Here is a 19075-nt window from a genome sequence, read left to right as displayed (position 1 = left end):
AATGAGCTGTCTGTCTTAGGGGCAGCTCTATGAGATATTTCTTGTACTTCATTATTGGTTAGTGAAGTTTGCCAAAGTGTGTCCCACATTCGTATGTATTCTGAAACACTGTTGAGGTGGAGGTTTTTTTAGAGTTTAGATGATACACTCATATTAATGGAGGAAACATTATGTTTTGCTAGTGGAAAGGTCTGACTTCTCCTGTGAAAATAAGTATTATGCTTTTAAGAGGACTTTCAGATAGGAGCGACCTAGCCCAAACCAATTGGATTTACATTAATTTCAGGCTAAAATATTTCCAGAATCTTCTCAGCTTCAATAAAAAGAAGAAACAAGCAAACTTATCTCTGCATTTTTTTTTTTTTTTTTTTTTGGTCATTTCTTCAAAAGATTTCATAGAATCATAGAATACTTAGGGTTGGAAAGGACCTTAAGATCATCTAGTTCCAACCTCCCTGCCATGGGCAGGGATGCCTCACCCTAGACTGTGTTACCCAGGGCTCTGACAAATTAGTACAGTGTCGTAGCCCCATAGTCAATAACTTACTTCAATAAGTCAATAACTTATTTTGATCATCACACACATTGTTAGATACCTTAAATACCTAATCATGTTCCCAAAAAAATGTAAAATAAAAATTGAATTCTATATTATATTTCCGGGCAGGCTGTTTGAATCAGAACAGTTCTTGAACCTAGTCAAAGAAGCCTCTTTATTCACAGTTGTTAGAATTCCTCAGTAGCTTGTTCTGACCAAGACCTTTCTAGTGCTCTCTTTTATGCTGGCAACATTGTTTCCTTCACTTATTTTGACCCTATGAATGAAGTATTTCTTGGCTTTCTCTCCTCTTTACACTGCTGTCTTTAAACAAGCCCAGCAGTACTTCCTTATCAAAGAGTCCAAGGGCATTAGTAGCATTTAGTACTATAGAAGCATCTGCTTGAAAGGAGAGGTGGGGAGTGAAATGTTTGCTGAAGAAAAGCACGGCTCATAAATTCAAACCACATACACAAGTTCACCTCATCCCATGTGAGGCACCTGAGTGTGTGTTTTGAGAGGATATTTGCTATAGGCTTCTGGGAACAGCTCTCTCTCTGTAAACTCATGGGAGAGCGTAGGTGAGCATGTTCCTTAAAGTGAATGGAAGTACCTCCTTCTGAAATTTTTCTCAAGCCACAGGCAGCTTTAATTTCTTGCCCTGTTCATCTGGGAACTAAGTTGCATCCTCTGATTCAGATTTCTACATAATTCCCTTCTCTTCATCTCTTTTTCAGTGCTTGCTAAGCACTCCCTCTTGGAAAGCCATTTTCAGTTCACTCAATGCCTTAATGCAAATGCAAAACATTGCCACTTAATGCAAAACTATGCCTTAACAAGATGCAAGGTATAGTTTTGAAACTCTCTTATAATAACAGCTTGTCAATCTGTTTGCTTTCTCTTTTCAGTACTCTTATCGTTATTACTATTCTGCCTATCTTTCCCTGTCCTCCTGAAGGACTTTTTTGCATAAACTTCATATACAGGCATGTGAGTGACTTGCTATAGATGTGATATGATCGCACAGCTAGTAACTTTCCTCCTCCATAGAACTTCTGTTTTACTTGATAAGGTAATACCACCATTTTCCAAAATGAACAGCATTTTCCAAATGCAAGTCTTCCTGGACATACATAGGCAGAGAAAATGGGGTGTGTGGGCTGGAGAGAATAAAAGGTAGGACGGGAGTTTCAGCATGTAGTTCTACAGTGTGAATTTTGTGCCTTGTTCGTGAGTTGCCATTTGGTATGCATTTAACTTTTTAAAAAATTGTGGTTGGAATTATGGAGCTACCTGGAAATCAGAATATTCATATACCCTCCGTCTCTTGCTTGATTTAAATACTAGTCAGAATCTGACACTTCCTTCATGGTAGGGATCTGGTATGTTTGCTTAGGTGTGTCATAAATAAAAATACACAGCATTTTAAATGCTTAGCGTATAAAGGGTGTTTCGTGAACTAGTTTTAATTTCTTTTCTTATACCATTGATCTGTAAGGAAATTCTCCAGAGCTGAAGCGACACTTCAAGTCACCATGGAGTGTTGCAGGGAAATTGTTCATTTCCTTCCACTTTCTTCATCTTTTTTTCGTATCAGCTGTGTGACTCTGCAAGCTTCAATGGTAGCAAATGGGTTTAGCTGTACAAGTGATAGTTTTCAAATTGCCTTAGAATAGCTTAGATCTTCCAACTAAGTATTCCACTGGCGATAAGCATATAGAAGCGACTCTAGCTATCACAATCAAGTGTTAATTATAACCTGCTTTTAGTGGACAAGCGTTATGGTCTGCATTATAGAATGTTCTGTAACCAGGACTGTGAAGGTTCAAGATGCCAAAAAATCTTAAGAGGTAAGAACCTCTAACATGTTAGAGGTGAAGTATATTATATTAGTGTGAGAGAATAACACATGCAAACTGATGCTGAATTTTGTTAAATATAGAAGTGCATTGCAATTGCGATATGAGGGTGATTTTCTGTTTTATATTGACTTGTACTTTCCCCCTAATCTTTAATTTGCAAATTGAGTTGGTTTCAGTAATCATAAAAAGCCTTGATGTAAATGTAGGAGTAATGAAAACTGTTGTTGAAATTGCAACTGAAAAGGCATTGAATAGTGAATAACGAGATAGATATTGAGTAATAAGATAGAAAGCAAATAGCTATGTTGAAATAAAGCAGTTTGCTTTAACGTCTTGCAGGAGTTTATCTTGTATTCTCTAATCATTGCTTGTTGTTTTCTTTCTTTGATATTCAACATAGAGTATTTTTAAGCATGCAGCACTATTTTTTTGGTGGTGTTACATGAAGTTTGCTAGCACTTTGCATAACAAAAGCTGCAGAACTGATGTTTTTTGTGGAAGAATGAAATTGAGTTGTTTGTGGTTTTGACAGCACAGGAGGAGAAGAGGAGGCATTGCATCTCCTCAGAGCAATGATCAAAAGCCTAGACAACAGTCCTTTAATGACACAGATGGTAATTATTGTTGGATGCATACCAGGCCAAAGCTAAATTGTAGTGATAAGAGCTGTAATGGAACCCTCTAGCTTTTTAGAAGCCATGCAGAGAAGTTTCACATCCAGGAATATTAGTGAGGCAAAGGTTGGAGAGGGGAGTCTGTAAGATGCTACAGGCAGTCAGCATCCATGGGCACTGCCTGTAAGGTAAGAGTTGAGATGCTGCATCCCCTCTCACTGCTGACTGAAAGGGCATTGACACCCTTGAAGTGCAGCACCACAACCAGTGTCCCATCTGAGTTGTTATGTATGAAGTCAGTGAAATTTAGAAAGAAAAGAGTCATCCACAGTTCCTTTCCTCTGCAAACTCTGAGGTCACACACTCATATTAACATTCACAATAAATCTTGAAGTTCCATTGAAAATTTCAAGTACTGCTTGTGGTTAGTTGCTTTCATCTTCCTGATCAGCTGGCTCCACTTTGAAAGGGGGAACAGTGCTGCTTTCAACCATTGTAACTGCATGGGTCACAAATAGGCTTTTATACTTTGGAAAAGAGAAACCACAGATAAAAATCCTTCCTCATCATTCAATAAAGTTAAATCCTAATAACTGAGGAATTAAGTAATGCTAAGCTTTTGAAACTGGCTTGTTCCAATTACCCTCATACAGCCCTTCTGGTGGTCCTGCCATTTTCTAAAACCTGCTGGTATGTATTCTCTGCGCTTATTGGACTAATAGTTCTGCACACTTTCTAATGAGTTATTAGAGCTGTCAAAATTTATTTTGCTGTGTAGGAGCTCTGCACACGAACCAGAACATTGTGTTTGGTCCTGTATAAATGCAGAAGTAGCATAGTTTTCCAAAGCTACCTGTTGGTAACATTCAGTTGGAGTAATTGAGGTGAAAAGCGGAGAACACTCAGTAACTGAGACAGTATTCTAAAAATGCAAACTGATATTTTATTGGGTCATTAGTAATAGGAGTCCCTCCGTAAGTGGAGTTTCATTATTTAAGTGTCTGTTTCTAAGTAGTATTGTTTTACCTGAGTTGTCAGAACTTGCTGATACAAACATAGCATGGATATAATATGAGACTTTTTTTTCTGGCAGTGGAGCAGCACTTTCCAGATTATATGAAAATAAAGCAGGACAAAAGTGTCAGGTCTTCTGACCCGTATTCAGCCACAATGGTGTTGCTAATGCTCTAGTATCTTTACTGTTTCTATATACTCTATGCTGTTAACAATTGCAAAATAACCTTGAACCCCAGACAAGGTTAGAAGACTGTATTGCAGTGATTATCAAAGCCATGGACTGAACAAATACAGACAGTCAGTGTGCTGGTGGAACAGGCCTGTGGCTGTTTACATTGGCCATGTACAGTACATACAAGAGGTATGTGAACTGAGGCAAGTGTTAGAAATAGGACATATTTTTAGCAGAGAGGTATAAATAGTGGTATGAAAAGACCTCAAAGAGAAGTTGTAGGTTCTCTGGTTGGGAAGTGTTGAACTGTAAGCATGGTAATATTTCAGCCATAAGATAAGAGTACTGGAGGTGTACCTTGTTTGTATTCAGGGACCTGCATTATGCCAAAAGAAGAGTCAGATTATTGTGTTTGTCCTTCCTAGCTTGTTTAGGAGCTTTACTGCTTATGAAATTCAGATCTCAGCATCATGGTTTTTGCAAAACAGTTTTAAAAATCTATTAGTAACCAAAATCTTATTTTGCTAATAGAATAGGTAGTATGTATGTACCTTGGACCAAGCCTCAGTGTAAAGTATTGTAGCTTAAACGCATCACAGATGGATATTGGTGAATACTGTGCTAGTACTTCTGATGTGATTACAATTCAGGGTTTTGGGAACAATTTTGCAAGTTAGTTGGTGATCTCTGAAACACATGGGAAAGTGTGTGAGTCAGTAAAAGAGTGACTAAGCAAGCAAGGGATGCAAGCAACAATCGTAGTAATTTGATAGACATTGATAGACTTTTAGTAGGTCAAGGTGATATCCGTGCAACTATCTGGGCTTTCCCTGGCAGATTTTTTGAACTCAGTTGTCTGCTGTAGAACAGAAATTGCAGCTTTCCCTTTCCTGATTTTTTTATGCAGGGCAATCTAATTCATTCTTGCTGTTCATAGGCTTTACAAAGATGCATGGTTAATTAGCAAGAGAATCTTGCCTGATATTCTTATGAATTACAGCTGCAGCATATATTCGAGCTGTTTCAGTTAAAAGAACCTCTTGACATTTGAGTTGTATTCTGTATTGGTCTGTTTTCTGGGACAACATGAGGAGATATCTTTTCTTAAAAGGCTCATAAAATTTAAATGTCTTTTTTAATTAAGATGATGTTATAGCATCCTTGATACTTTGATACTTCTGGAGCAGGGACCTCTAGAACTAAGTGGCAGAGAATCATGCTGAAGACCATGGACAAGTTTGTTTTGCAGGAGAGACTGGATAATTAATACCAGTTTTTGACTTCTCCTAGCTGTAGAATAGTATGAGTATTATTCAGAGGAGGTATGTCTGTAAGATATTCTGTAAGTATTCCTTTCATCTTTTCTGTCTTCTCTCTCCATCTTAACAGGTACAGTCTCTGTGAACATGTCCATATGGTAAATAACAGTGAGCTGAAGTGTTTTGCTAGCCCACAATGCTGCATTTTATTAACTTGCTCTCAGGCTCTTTTTTTGATTGCTCAAGGAATTGCTCCAATTAATCTGCTATAGGAAGACATAGTCTTAAACCATGAGGACAAAAGCCAGTTGATCACTTTTGATCTCAGTGTCAGGGATTACTCTCAAGCTGTCTTTTGTCTGGCAGTATAAATGTGAGCCAAAGACGTTTTTCTCCTTTCTCTACAATAAAATAAAATATTGTACATGACTTACTGCTGCAAATCTGGGAAGTAACTGCCTTCACTGGTCAGAATATGGTGAAGATGTTCAGTCATAATTAACATCTTGTTATAATTAACATCATACAGAATGACAGGGCATAGGTAAAAGTGTACTATAAGTATTTGTAGGCAGTTAATACAAAAAGGAGTAGAGTTAATCAGCATGAAAAAAGGGTCACTTCAAAAGAGATGTTCATGAAATGGTGAAAGAAAACTTACGGCAGTTTTCAAGTTACCGTCTCCAAAATCTGTCTGTGGAAGAGTTTGTTTTTGTTTTTTAAGTAGACAGATCCCAGTTTCACAGGCACAAGTGAAAATTCAGCTGCATAGAAAATAGATTTTTCAAAGCAGTAGGATGCAGAGAAAAGCTTTGCTAGATGACACTATAAATAACAAGTTACTCATTTTAAAAGACAACATTACAGTGGGGGAAGGGAAATAAAATAGAAGGGAGAAGGAATGCTGGATTCACTGTGGCTATGAATAAGCGCCTGTAGGGAATGTGTTGTTTTTCTTTTCTAGATCCCTTGCTAGTTTCCAGCCAGTACTGGAAAACAAGGCTGCTGCTGTAGCTTGTGCAGTACAAGAGAGGCTTTTTCGTCAGCATTGTTTAATGAGTTATTTTTATCTTGAGTACTAGCTTCCAAGTGCCTCATTTTCTGTACTTGTTATTAATGGCAATATCTGGAAAACCCACATGAAACACATTCCCTCCCTGAAAAAGCCAGTGTCCTTTTTAAGATAGAGTGCTGAGCAAAAGGAAAGAAGCAGCAACTCTATCGGAGTATGTATTTCCAGGTACATGGAAGGCATTGGGAATGGCTCTGCCACATGCTGATGGAATTATGTTTGACATGTTATACCGCTGTGCTTTTTTAGCTAACAGGAAATAAAGAATATATTCGCAACTGATGAACTTTGCACAGGAAGGGGCTTCTGCTCTTTCCAGGGGCTATCAGCAGGGCCAAGTGGATGTTGTGAGGTTATTTTTTTGGCTCTGTTGTGGATGCAAGCTGCTTGTGTGACAAAGACCCAAGACTATAGCTTTTCCTATGGCACAAGAGTTACCTTTCTGGTTACTGTTAGCTTACAATTTAGTTGCAGATATAAACTACATTTCATCGTGACAACCGAAACCTTACCTGCAGTTAAACAGAACTGGATGTTATTTGGCCTTTTCTGTACTAGGAAATGTTGGGCTTTACCAATACTACTTGGTGTTTTCCATTTCTCAACACCAATAGCCAAAGTGTTAAATGTGCCTTTTGCCTCACTCTCTCATTTGTAAAAAGCTAATGATACTGCTTTCACAAAACTTCTTTGAGGATTCATTTTGAATCCTCCTTCTTTGAGGATTTCATTTGAATCACTTGGAGACCCAAGAGAGAAGAACATATTTTCCTGCAAGTTTCTCTTGTATGTGAAGTACATTTATTTTGAAGAAAAATGTGTTTCCAGGTCTCTCCTGAATAAAGTGTGCATGAGCTGCAGCGTTCAGGCACAGATGTACCAACAGTACCCTTCTTCCACACACACACACTCTTGTCATCCAGGAAAATGGCAAGCATTACTAAGCCTTAGTAAAATGCCTTAGTAAAAGGCATTGAAAATACAAGATGCTCTGTGAATCCTCCAAAGGAATAACTGAATGTTTGCAACTCCAGAACATTGTGTTTGTGACTTCAATTGCTCCGGTTGAATCAGAAGCACAAAGTTTGCTTCAGATAAAAAGTGTTTCCTGCAACTGATAGAAAGATGGTGCTTTCTGGGAGAGGGGAGGACCAGAGAGTATGATGAAGATGTATAGGCCTGAGCTGCAGTTGACACCTTCCTCCCTGCCTTGTGGCTATCGCTTGTAGATGGTACCATCTATCTGTTCATAGCATACCACACTGCTCTGAACTTACTAAAAGCCAAGTGCATGCTTCAGCACAGAAAGACCAAACATCCTTCTTGTAGGAACTGTGACTTTACCATGAACTGTGACTTGTCCAAATGAGTGTCAATAAACAGAAAATACCTAGAGTGATTACTTCAGTCTGCAGTCTCTCAGTGTTAAAATGTTTTGTCCAGACAGTTTCCAATTTCACGTATTTGTTGCATTTTGCTTTGAAAATTTGCAAAATATCCTGCAGAAAGGACTTCTGGAATGGTACAAATGTTTCTTTGTAAAAAAGAAGCTAAGCCATTGAAGAGACCTGGACTGTAATGTGCGCATTTACACAGCCTACTATGTAGCAAGGAGCTAAGAAACATTGTGGCAGTGGTCATAAAGCCCCTTATTTTATGGCATTCACGAAGATATTTATCTGAAGTGTTCAACTTTTCTAATCTTTGAAAGTGCCACCTTGATACTCTGTCTGGTGATTGTGAGACTATGTGCAAAATACGTAGGTAAGTCCCAGGTGAAATAAGTTGTTGGAAGAGTACTGTTGGAGAGTCTTCAAGTTTGTGCTGGAAGAAAATGCATATGCTGAAATCGTCAGCTGTTCTCGCACAGATTTAGAATTTGCATTGCAAATACTGAGAACCAGTATAAATTACCTTGCTGTATGCACTACTACAACCGGTAGCATTGAGGAGATTTTAGAAGTATTTCATGGTGAGAAAACAACGCTTGTTAAAGCTGTAAAAGAGATTCTTAAGAAAGCTTTTGGACAGGGAGAATTAATTTGCAGTTTTAGGACAAAAAGCACTTTTATTAAGGTAATAACAATTCTCTTTTCTTTGCCTACAGGAAGGAGTTGAAGTGAGGGTTGCCAGAATATTCAATACCTTTGGTCCTCGAATGCATATGAATGATGGTAGAGTTGTCAGCAATTTTATCCTACAAGCTCTCCAGGGAGAACCACTAACAGTAAGTAATGACCATTCAGTGACATGAAGAACTGTTTGTCTTTATATCCTGTCCTCATGTGCTGTGTAAGAAAATGGATTTTAGAAAGCACCCAGACTCACAGAAGTCTGGAGTCAGTGCTGTTCTGTGGGAGGCAATATCGAGAGCTTTTTTTATTATTATTTTTGTAATTGCCATGCTCTCTAAATTTTATCAAGAATGTAATAGAGGATAAAATAGAACATTTTGCCCAACCAGGGCAAATAAAATGAATTATCAGCAATAAGCAGTACTTAAGACAAAAAAAAAATTCACCCTTGTATCATCGCAGAATTTGGCTGACAGGAATACCAAGTGTTGACCTTTTTAGAAACTGAATATATTCAATCTCTTTGTTTTCTCAAGTGATTATTTACTCCATTTACTCCATTTACATTGATTTGAACTATCTCTTTAATTTGAAGATATTCTAGCCTATGCAAACACAACCATTTTTGCTTTGTATTATTGTAAAGGAAGGATTTATTAACAAAAATTGGGAGGTATTAAGAGAAAGTGGGAGGAGGAAACTACATTGTATTTTCTAGCCATTGCCTGCAAATAGGAAGGGTAGCCACATGGATGACTTCGCAGAAATCATGCACAAATGACTTAGTTCTGTAAAACTTATCCCACAAGCTAAAAGAAAACAAGCAGAAAGCTTTATATACATACATAAAACCTGCTTCCTGTTTGCTTTGGGAATCCATCAGGCCGTCAGTGTGCTGTCCTGTTATATTCCTCTCAGAATCAGTTACCGGGCAAACTTTCAAACCCCTGATCTTACCTGCTAAAATGTGAACAACTAATTCTGAATCAGCCTCAGAGAGCAGCAGGTTTACCAAGTGACAAATGATGGCATGTATACCAATTGTTTTGTCTTTCCTGTCCTGTAGGAAGACAAACATGCTTTCTGTCCTGTTCCCTCCAAAAAGTTTTTCTGTTGTAGCAGGTTGATGATGTGTGCATCCCCAGTTAACCTTCAGTGATTTTACCACTTAAATGTGCCTACTGATAGCCTTCAGAATTTTAAATATTCATATTCTAAGGACTTTAATACAGCAGGCAATTAAACTGTGAAAAAAAATAATGTTATATGATACCGTTACGTACACTGCAAGTATACTTTAATGTTCAGCTGAACTTCAGCAGCTTTCTTGCTCCAAAGTGCCAGCATATAACCTGAGAAACTTTTTATTTTTTCCCCTCTTAAGATTTTGATGTGAATCTGTAGAGGTGACTTTGGGAGTCTTATCCTTTAGAAATTATTCTACCTCCCATTTCCCCAAATAATAATATTTAGAGCAAAATGTTCCCCCCCCACCCTCACCCCCCCCGTCCCTGATTGCTTTAAATGCTTACAGTGTTTTGGGTTTTTTTGACTATGTTTTTTTTTAGAGACCACTAATATTTGGTAGTCTCTGAAGTCAGCTGTTATTAAGAGCAAATAGCAATTGCTAATCATAACCACATCTTAGTAGTCTGAGGTTTGCTTTAAATATTTGGCTCTCTTTTCTGGCTGCGTGTATGCTGCAGCTTCTTCCAGTGTTCCAGAAGAGGACAAACCATCACTCTGTCCTACATCCCTGAGTATGTTTCCTACATGTAGAGTTCTGGTTAATAAAATACCTACAGATATGTTTGCTGGAGACATGTCCAAGAGGAGGAAGACCTTCAAAGAACTGATACTTTGCCAAAGGCTCTGCAGGCACATCTCTTTCCATTCCTGTAACATTGAGCTTGTGTCTCTTGTGTTTCTCCTTGGGTCGTTTCTCTAGAGTGGTGTGGAAAAGGTAATTGGGCTACAGAGAACTTCTATATTGATGTAACTTTTCTAATTTTCATCTGGTTTCAGGTCTATGGACCTGGGACTCAGACAAGAGCTTTCCAGTATGTCAGGTAAGCCTTGTTTGTACTGTCTGATATTTACTTCACTTGATGGCTCTTTGAGCTTGGCCAACTTTGTATGCATGTACATTTTAGTCAAAGAAATTTGGTTCATTCTTAGGCTAGATTTACTTTCAGAAGGGAGACACAGAAGTTTTTAAAACTACCAAGAAACAAAATATTAGTTGGTTTAGAACTTTGAATTGAGATATTAATGTGTTCTTCCTATCAAGGGACAGCAAGTAGGTAGGTTTTTCATGCTGAACAGTTTGTCGCTCCTTGCATTTTAATGCAATACTGCCACCTCGTGTCTTTGGGGATGCTGCGGTCAGTGTGTGTACTGTACATTCACATGTCCCCATCCTGGGAAAGGAACCTGCTGAGGGGGTATTGCTGTAGCTAGTATTTGCAGTGTTAGCAATGCCAGAATGTATTTTCACTATGAAAAAGTGAATGTGTTCCTCAGAATCTTCTGTTTTGTCACGCTAGCTAAAACTTCCATGCCAGGCTTCTGGGTTGGTTTAATGATTCTCTGCTTGAAAATGTTCTTTCCCTCTGCTGAAAGTAATAACGGCCAGTGATAGACATTATGGAAACCGCATCAGTTCAAAGTAGCCACTCAGTTCCTGATTATAAGTCATAATGAAAGGGATCTGGATTTGTATGTCCAGGGGCAAGTTGCTAAGTTTGTTGCTGATAATCCAAAATAACTTTAGGTTATTTTGCTGGAGGGAGTAACACCAAATGCTCCATCCCTGGCAGTGTTCAAGGGCAGGTTGGATAGGACCTTGAGCAACCTGGTCTGGTGCGAGGTGTCCCTGCCCATGGTGGGGGGCGTTGGAACTAGATGAGCTTAAGGTCCTTTGCAACCCAAACCATTCTGTGCTTCTGTGAAATACTGTTTTTTAACAAACTTGGTTTAAGAATTTGTGAAAGCAAGTAGACAATTCAAACAACAAACTGCAAAGCAGGTGGGGGTGTCATGTGCCTCTCTACTACAATTTGTTCTGTTTGAAATGTATTGGAAATGGGCCTTCTAGATATGCTTGGGCACTGGAGGGAAGAAGAAGTTTTAATTGTGTTTTGGTAATTTGATTTTTTTTTTTTTTAAGTAGTCTTTGATATGCTCAGATGAACAACAGACAGTGTATCCCAATGATAATCACCCTTTTAAACTAACCTCCAGTTCAGTATATCAACAGGGATGTGGAACAAACAGCCAAGAAAACATGAACCCATTGAAGTATACACTGTATACACTGCTGCCTGATCTGCTTTGCTGGAGCTATGAGGAGGCAGCTCTCTTTTTAGACAAGAAGATTATTTATAGGGAAGTGAAAATTGCCTCAATCTGTTCTTCCCTTTTTATAGTGATCTTGTGAACGGGTTGGTGGCGTTGATGAACAGCAATGTCAGCAGTCCTGTCAACTTGGTGAGTGTGAGAGCGCCACTCTACTGTGTTTACTGTGTGGTGGCCAACATCACCTCTCTTTCCCTCTTTGTCACTGATGCTGATTTCTAGAAGAAATAAATGGAGCAAAAAAGTTCTTTCCATTGAATAATGTATTCTTCCATGTGTTCTCTTTATGAATAAGTCCCTAGATGTTGCGGTCTTATAGTTCCAAGAACAGGATAAATTTGCTAGGATTTTTCATTTGTTTTAGCAAAAGGTATATGTAATTACAATAAATTAAAAAAAAAAAAAAAAAAAGAATGTGGGGGACATGCAAAATACACCAAGAATTGTATTTCTTTGATTGAAGACTGGTTTTAATGAAAAACCAAAAAAAACCCCAAAAATGCCCCCCTCCAAAAAAAAAGCCCACAAAAAAAAGAAAAAAAACACCACTGAAGGATTATTCTGCTCTAAAGAATTAGAAATCACTTCATACTAGTCTTGATTAGAGGAAAATGCTAAAGTATTTAATGGTATAATTTTCCAATATTGATTAAGGCTGCTTAGAACTTAAGTTTTCTAATAAGATTTTTGTTCTCTCACCTTATTCTCAGCAGTGGATACAAGAATAGAAAAAGGATGCATGTGCTTGGTCATTTCTGTGTATGCCAACTCTTGCCAAATCAGATATTCAACTCTGCAAGGCAGTTGTTCAGTAGATTTCCTTTTTTACTGTGGCCAGGAGTTCATTTCTGTGCTTCCATCCAAATGCTGATATTTTTCAAACCTCATCACATGTTTTGTCTCCAGAAAACTCAGTGTTTAAATCTATATGTATCTAAATATTCAGCTTGAAGTCAAACAAGATATAGTAAGGAAGAGTTTTACAACAAGGAAAGCTAGGGATGGAGGGAACTGAGTCTGCTGAAGGTGAGCTAATGCAAACAGGAAGCTTTTCATTTAGTGTTTTGTTCTGAAATGTTGATCTAGAGTTCACATGCAAGTTGGTTAGAAAAAAAGTTAAGGAATAATTGTATAGGCAAACAAGTAGCCCTTATACATATTGATATACAAGCTGTAGGAAATGTGGAAGCAATTGTTTGCAGCTATATTAGTTTGGTTTCCTAACTTTCAATGGACTGAGAATTTAGCATACTTCATTATATCATCTGTCCTCGACTCAGCAAAGCCCTTGAATCCAGACTTCAAACTGATGATGTGGTTTTGTGGGCTGCTGAGTGGTATATGCCTTTACTGTGATGGAAGTGCATTTGCCCATTCTTTACAGACTGATTTTTTTTGGACACTCCCCTATGTACATTGAATTAGCAAGGCAAATGTAATGGAGGGCAGCTTTTCTAATGAGTGTGGAGCTTGTCAAGGTTAATTTTTATTTTTCATCAAAGTAGGAATAAAGCATAATGTTTAGCTTTTTCACAGTTTTACATAACCCTGTTGGAATCATGTCAGAAATTAAGTTGTTTAATTGTTATTGTAATGAACATCCCTTCTATTTCTAGGGAAACCCAGAAGAGCACACTATCTTAGAATTTGCTCAGTTAATTAAAAAACTTGTTGGTAAGTATGATAAGTAATTCCTGGTAAAGCAGATGAAGTACTTATTGTCGTTAGATGATTATTACTTGATTAGTGTGTGTAATATATGGATTGATCTTTGTAATATATGTAATTGGTCTTTGGATTTCTTAATGATTTTATCAAAGGCATTTAATTGTATCCCAGTCTTATAATTAAATATTACTAAGATAATCCAAATCCTCTCAATTGTGTGTATAATATACATGAACAGTAGAATGAATACATTCTTTCTGTCTATCTGTGCAGTCTATTACCCCTCATTTTGTATAATGTTCATGCATTTTTATCTTTGTTTTGGCACAAGGACACACATAAATGAAATGTAAAATACATGAATGACAATGTCTTGCATTACATCTTAGCTGAAATATGGATGCTTCAGCAAGGTGGTTCTTCGTAATTATGCAGGCTTTTTTTCTCTAACTACCACTAAAAACCTCACGAGAGTGTCAGCACCTTTCTTGTATGTGTCTGAGAAGAAAACACTGTGGCTTTCTCTTCATTCCTGCTCTGGTATCTGTAGCAAATCAGATCTCTCAAGAATGGAAATGAATGACTATGCTTAGTCTTCTAGTGTGGCTTCCTAATGAGATGAAACATACTGATTAGCCAAGGGTTTTCAGTCTGTAGATTCCAGAACTGCTTCTGAGGGATCTGAAAAAGCCAAGTTCAAGCATACAGTCCAGAAGCTGCTGTATGTGATGTTTCTAATAGCAGACTGTCCCCTCTGGAAAACGTCTATGAATCCACAGATCAGGGAAGGAAATTGAAAATCACAGCAGCAAACCCATCAGTCACATAGAATAATTGTTGTCTGTTCACAAACAACTTCATCTGTTTCATTCTGCTCAGAGAGGTGGTTTAGTTCTACATCCCTAAAATCCCATGGTAACATGGCATATAAACTATTTGCTAGATTTGGTTAGAGAAATTGGCCTATTTCTGTGTATTGTCGTGAGGAAAGGCAAGTACTATGTTGGCTATTTAAATCAGATTGGAGAGTGTGGGCAAAGAGGAAGTGAAGTCTTACAATGTAAAAGTGCTAACAGAATCACAGAATTGTTGAGGTTGGAAGGGACCTCTGAAGATCGTTTGGTCCCAACCTTTCTACTCAAGCAGGGCCACCTAGAGCCAGCAGTGGCCCAGAACCATGTCCAGGCTCCGAGTATCTCCAAGGATGGAGACTCCACAGCCTCACTGGGCAACTTGTGCCAGTGCTTGGTCACCCTCAGTAAAACAGCATTTCCTGATGTTCAGGAGGAACCTCAGTTTGTGCTCATTGCCTCTGGTCCTGTCCCTGAGCACCACTGAAAAGAGCCTGGCTCCTTCTTCTCTACTCCTCTCATCAGGTATTTATCCACATGGATAAAATCCCCCTGAGCCTTCTCTTCTCCAGGCCGAACAGTCCCAGCTCTCTCAGCCTCTCCTCACAGCACAGGGGCTCCAGTCCCTTCATCTTCATGGCCCTTTGTTGGACCCTCTACAGTAGGCCCATGTCTCTCTTGTACTGGGGAACCCAGAACTGGTGTCAGCCCTTCAGGTGTATCACACCAGTGCTGAGTAGAGGTCAAAGATATCTCCCTTGACCTTCTGGCAGCATTCCTCCTACTGCAGCCCAGGATACAATTTGCCTTCTTTGTGGCAAAGGCACGTGGCTGGCTTACGTGCAAGTTGGTGTCCAACAGGACCTACCTAAGCAGTCATTTCATCATAGAAGGTTATTAGACTGGTCAAGCATAACTTCCTTTCTGTGAATCCATGTGTGAATCTGTGTGAAATGCTTTGTGAATCCATGTTGCTGCGGAACAGCTCATTCACCCAGCTGTTGCATGCAGTGCAGCTGTGTCTGTGGAAAGCAGTTCAATGGTAGAATTATGAAGCAGAAAGCTGCAGGAAGACTGATGCTCCAGTAGGTAGGAAAGGTGTAAATGTAAGGCATAGTGACTTGCAGATGATAACACATAGTCTCTTGTTTAATAGGCAGTGGGAGTGAAATCCAGTTTCTCTCAGAAGCACAGGATGACCCTCAGAAACGAAAACCTGACATCAGAAAAGCCAAGTTATTGCTTGGCTGGGAACCTGTGGTATGTACAGCTGTATTTCTGTTGTATGCAGAAACACAGGGTGGCAGAGGGGGATGGAGGACTACATTATAATGATACATTTGGGTTATCAGAATATCTGCTTAACACAATCTCCAGAACAGTTGTTTAAAAGGCTGTCTCTCATACGTTGCCCTAGCTCATGATTCAGGAATTGCTGGGCAAGATTGTATGGCCTGTGCCATGCAGAAGAGCAGATTGGCATTAGCATTTGTAATATACTTAAGTAGAAAAAAAACATTGTTAGGATAGCCATTTTAACTTTTACACATGTGTGTTACGAAGTGTCTGCCTTTGTGTAAGCCCATTGAATCCTTTGAAATATGTGGTACACAGTTATGGGAGCTAATGACTTTGCTGTTGTTGCTGTAACCCTCATTCCTGTTTTGCTGTGGTAACATGCCTTATGGAAGGGAAAAATTGCTTTCATTTAAATTAAATATTTTTAGAAAATCTTCGGAGTAAGACCATTTATAAGATTACCTATAACATTGTAACCAAAAAAGTTTATTTGGATTAATAGGGAGAAATATGAGCACCAGAAAAATGTTGTGGTTTTTAGAATTTGTTTAAAGGGAAATATGTGGAACTCAGGCAAAACAGAAGCTAGCCAGAGAAATGACACAATATTAGCTTTATTCTGTTAGACTAAAATAAACCAGAATAAGAAGCCCTTATTTTGGATTACAGGTATCATATGTAGAGATGTTCAGGGCTTGTTCTGTGTGTTGATAAGCTTTAAACATGCTCAAGGTTAGTCTGCCATCTCACCATCCACAATAATGTCTGTCCACCTCTAAAGCTTAGTTACCAGCCACCTGAGGTGATGTCAAGATTGTGATGGTTCTGCACAGCTAATATGCAAGATATGCAAAATGCCCGTGGTTGCTGGTTTTTCCTTTCTCAATCTTTTTGGTGAAGTTAACTGCGTATAACCAGGCATACCTGATGATAAGAGCTGGTTTCTTTGGGGAAGTAAGGTCTACTTTATCCCCAGAAAAGGTGTGACTTTCTTAGCTCCCCATTCTAGCTAGCACAGTGGTTTGCAGGCTTTTTTAGATTTGCAAACAAAACTCTTTCCAGGAAACATGTGAACCTATCTAGTAAATGTAAGCCTATTAACAGAAAAAGGCAACTCCAGACCATTCTGAAAGGATTCACAGAGGCACCCAATATAAATAGACTGTGCCTGAAAGGACAGTGCACAAGGACAGTGGCAAGTGTTACAATCACAAAAGGTTTAAAACAGTTAACCTTTTACTTCTGACCTTCTGTGTTTGGCACAGTCAGTAACAAAACTTACTCTGAAGTAGCAGTTACAGTGTTGGTGCATCAAGGCAAGTAGTTCTTGTGCTGCTATTTTATTGTCCTGTATTGATGATGTTATCAGTGAACATGTCACAGCATCTGGCTCCTGAGAAAAGGGGGTAGTACTTCTGTTGTTACAATCTGTAAATCTTAGTGTTTAAATTACAGACACAGAATATAAAGAATTACAATTATTTGTATAGGATTTAAGGATGCCAAATGATATACTGGATGATAATTTGTATCCCTTTTTCTGTATATCAGTGGAGCACTGAAGAAGTAAAAACTAAACTAAAATAAAAAAAATTTAAAAAACCCAACAAAACCTACCACCTTTATAACCAGTCTGTGAGATTCTGTGAAAGAGGATCTTTAGTCATTAATAACAGAAGGGGCTTAAATTTCTGCATGCTTCTCTTCCAGTGTATTAGGAATTGAAGGAAGAATTATGTATAAACAGACCAATCATAACCACCTGCTGGAGATTTAAATTTGTTGGGGTTTTTGACTTACTATGTAAGAAAATGTATCTGATGCTTAAAAGCTAACACACATCAGAACTGCCAAGAAGTAACCAGTATGTGGTGCTGTTAATACTTACATTGGCTAAGAATGAGACCTCTAGCAGTCTTTCGATAGCTGTATTAGAAAAGATACTATTGTGAAAAGAGCTGATGTGAACTTAGAATGATATGATTCTCTCCTTGCTTTTGGGAACAGGTCCCACTGGAAGAAGGTTTGAATAAAGCAATTCATTACTTCCGTAAAGAACTTGAGTATCAGGCAAACAATCAGTATATTCCCAAACCTAAACCTGCAAGGATGAAAAAAGGAAGAACAAGACATAACTGAAGACTGTTGGTTGGACAGGAAGTTCCTTGCTTGACATTTGACGGATGTGATTTTTTTTCTTTTTATTTTTTTTCCTTTTTTTTTTTTTTTTTTTTAGTTTGAGAGAGACTTTGAAACACAGGTATCATGAAGAACAAACTGGAATTTCATTCTGAAGCTTGCTTTAAAGAAGTGGATGTGCCTAAAAATAACAAACAGATATTCCCCTTCCCCTGCAAATCTTGCCTTGCACTTTTTAAATCTGTCTTTTTATGTAAAATAGAGTAGAAGCATCTTTTAGTATCTTCAGGTTTTATATCTTGCTGTGAGATCATTTTGTTGTGACTGTCCTTGACAGTTTTATTTACTGGTTTCTTTGTGAAGCTGAAGATAAACACAAATGGGATGGAAAATGCCAATTTATTTATAAAATGGGTACTATAAAATATGAGATGTTCTACTATGCATAAGAAAAAAGCTAGTGGTATTGTCAGGTGAGAGACACTGACGTCTACATATAGAGGAATTTAAAAGAATTCTGTATGAGAGCTTTATGTATTCTTTAAAGGAGAGATTTTTTTTCAAGGGTTTAGTTTTAGTTGTACACTTGAATTTGAGATATTTTCATTGATTACCATGGATAAGGATATTTTGAATCACTACTGTGTTGTGCGTACTCTGGGAATAAAGTTAATGTATAATTGGTTACAGTGGTTGAATATGCTATTTTAATAAAATATTGAAACTTCTCTTTACTGGTTTCAGGGTTTGACTGTGGGCACTTCTCTAGCATTACGCATCTGTGCATTCATTGTATATTAATTAGAAAGTAAGTCTGTAAATAATTGGCTTAAAGTTAGTAACTTTGCGTTTTCATTGCTTGTCTCTCAATAGATATGCGGGAAGGGCTGCAGGATCTCTGTTGAAATAGATTGGGCAAAACCATCATGATTTATTCCAAACCAGGTAGTTAATAGTGATGCAGGAGTATAGGGCTTTCTTTAAACTGTAGAGTCTAACTTCAGCCTCCCTAACTGAGGAAATGTTTTCTTGTTAAGCAATTATTGAATTGCCAGTAAATGCTTTCAAGCAAACAAAAAAACCCAAGCAAACAAACAACAGAAAAACACCACCAAAACCAACCAATTCCTTTTATTTTTAATAGTTCTCCTT

General features: G+C 38.1%; 1 protein-coding gene across 2 annotated transcripts in view; it reads left to right on the top strand.

Moving 5' to 3' along the window:
• The window catches only part of UXS1 (UDP-glucuronate decarboxylase 1), a 59774-nt gene extending 41122 nt beyond the window's left edge, over positions 1–18652 (top strand). The window contains exons 9-14 of one of the 2 annotated variants that reach the window (XM_030476658.1): positions 8642–8761; positions 10635–10678; positions 12038–12098; positions 13583–13640; positions 15642–15745; positions 17792–18652. In XM_030476658.1, the coding sequence (XP_030332518.1) occupies positions 8642–8761; positions 10635–10678; positions 12038–12098; positions 13583–13640; positions 15642–15745; positions 17792–17923 (519 nt within the window). In that variant the 3' untranslated portion in view covers positions 17924–18652. The remainder of the gene's footprint in view (positions 1–8641; positions 8762–10634; positions 10679–12037; positions 12099–13582; positions 13641–15641; positions 15746–17791) is intronic. The other variant, XM_030476657.1, reaches the window with a different exon arrangement.
• The last annotated feature ends 423 nt before the right edge of the window (positions 18653–19075 follow it).

The sequence above is a fragment of the Strigops habroptila genome, chromosome 2, assembly GCF_004027225.2.
Source record: "Strigops habroptila isolate Jane chromosome 2, bStrHab1.2.pri, whole genome shotgun sequence".
NCBI lineage: Eukaryota > Metazoa > Chordata > Aves > Psittaciformes > Psittacidae > Strigops > Strigops habroptila.
This window is presented reverse-complemented; position numbering and strand designations above follow the sequence as displayed.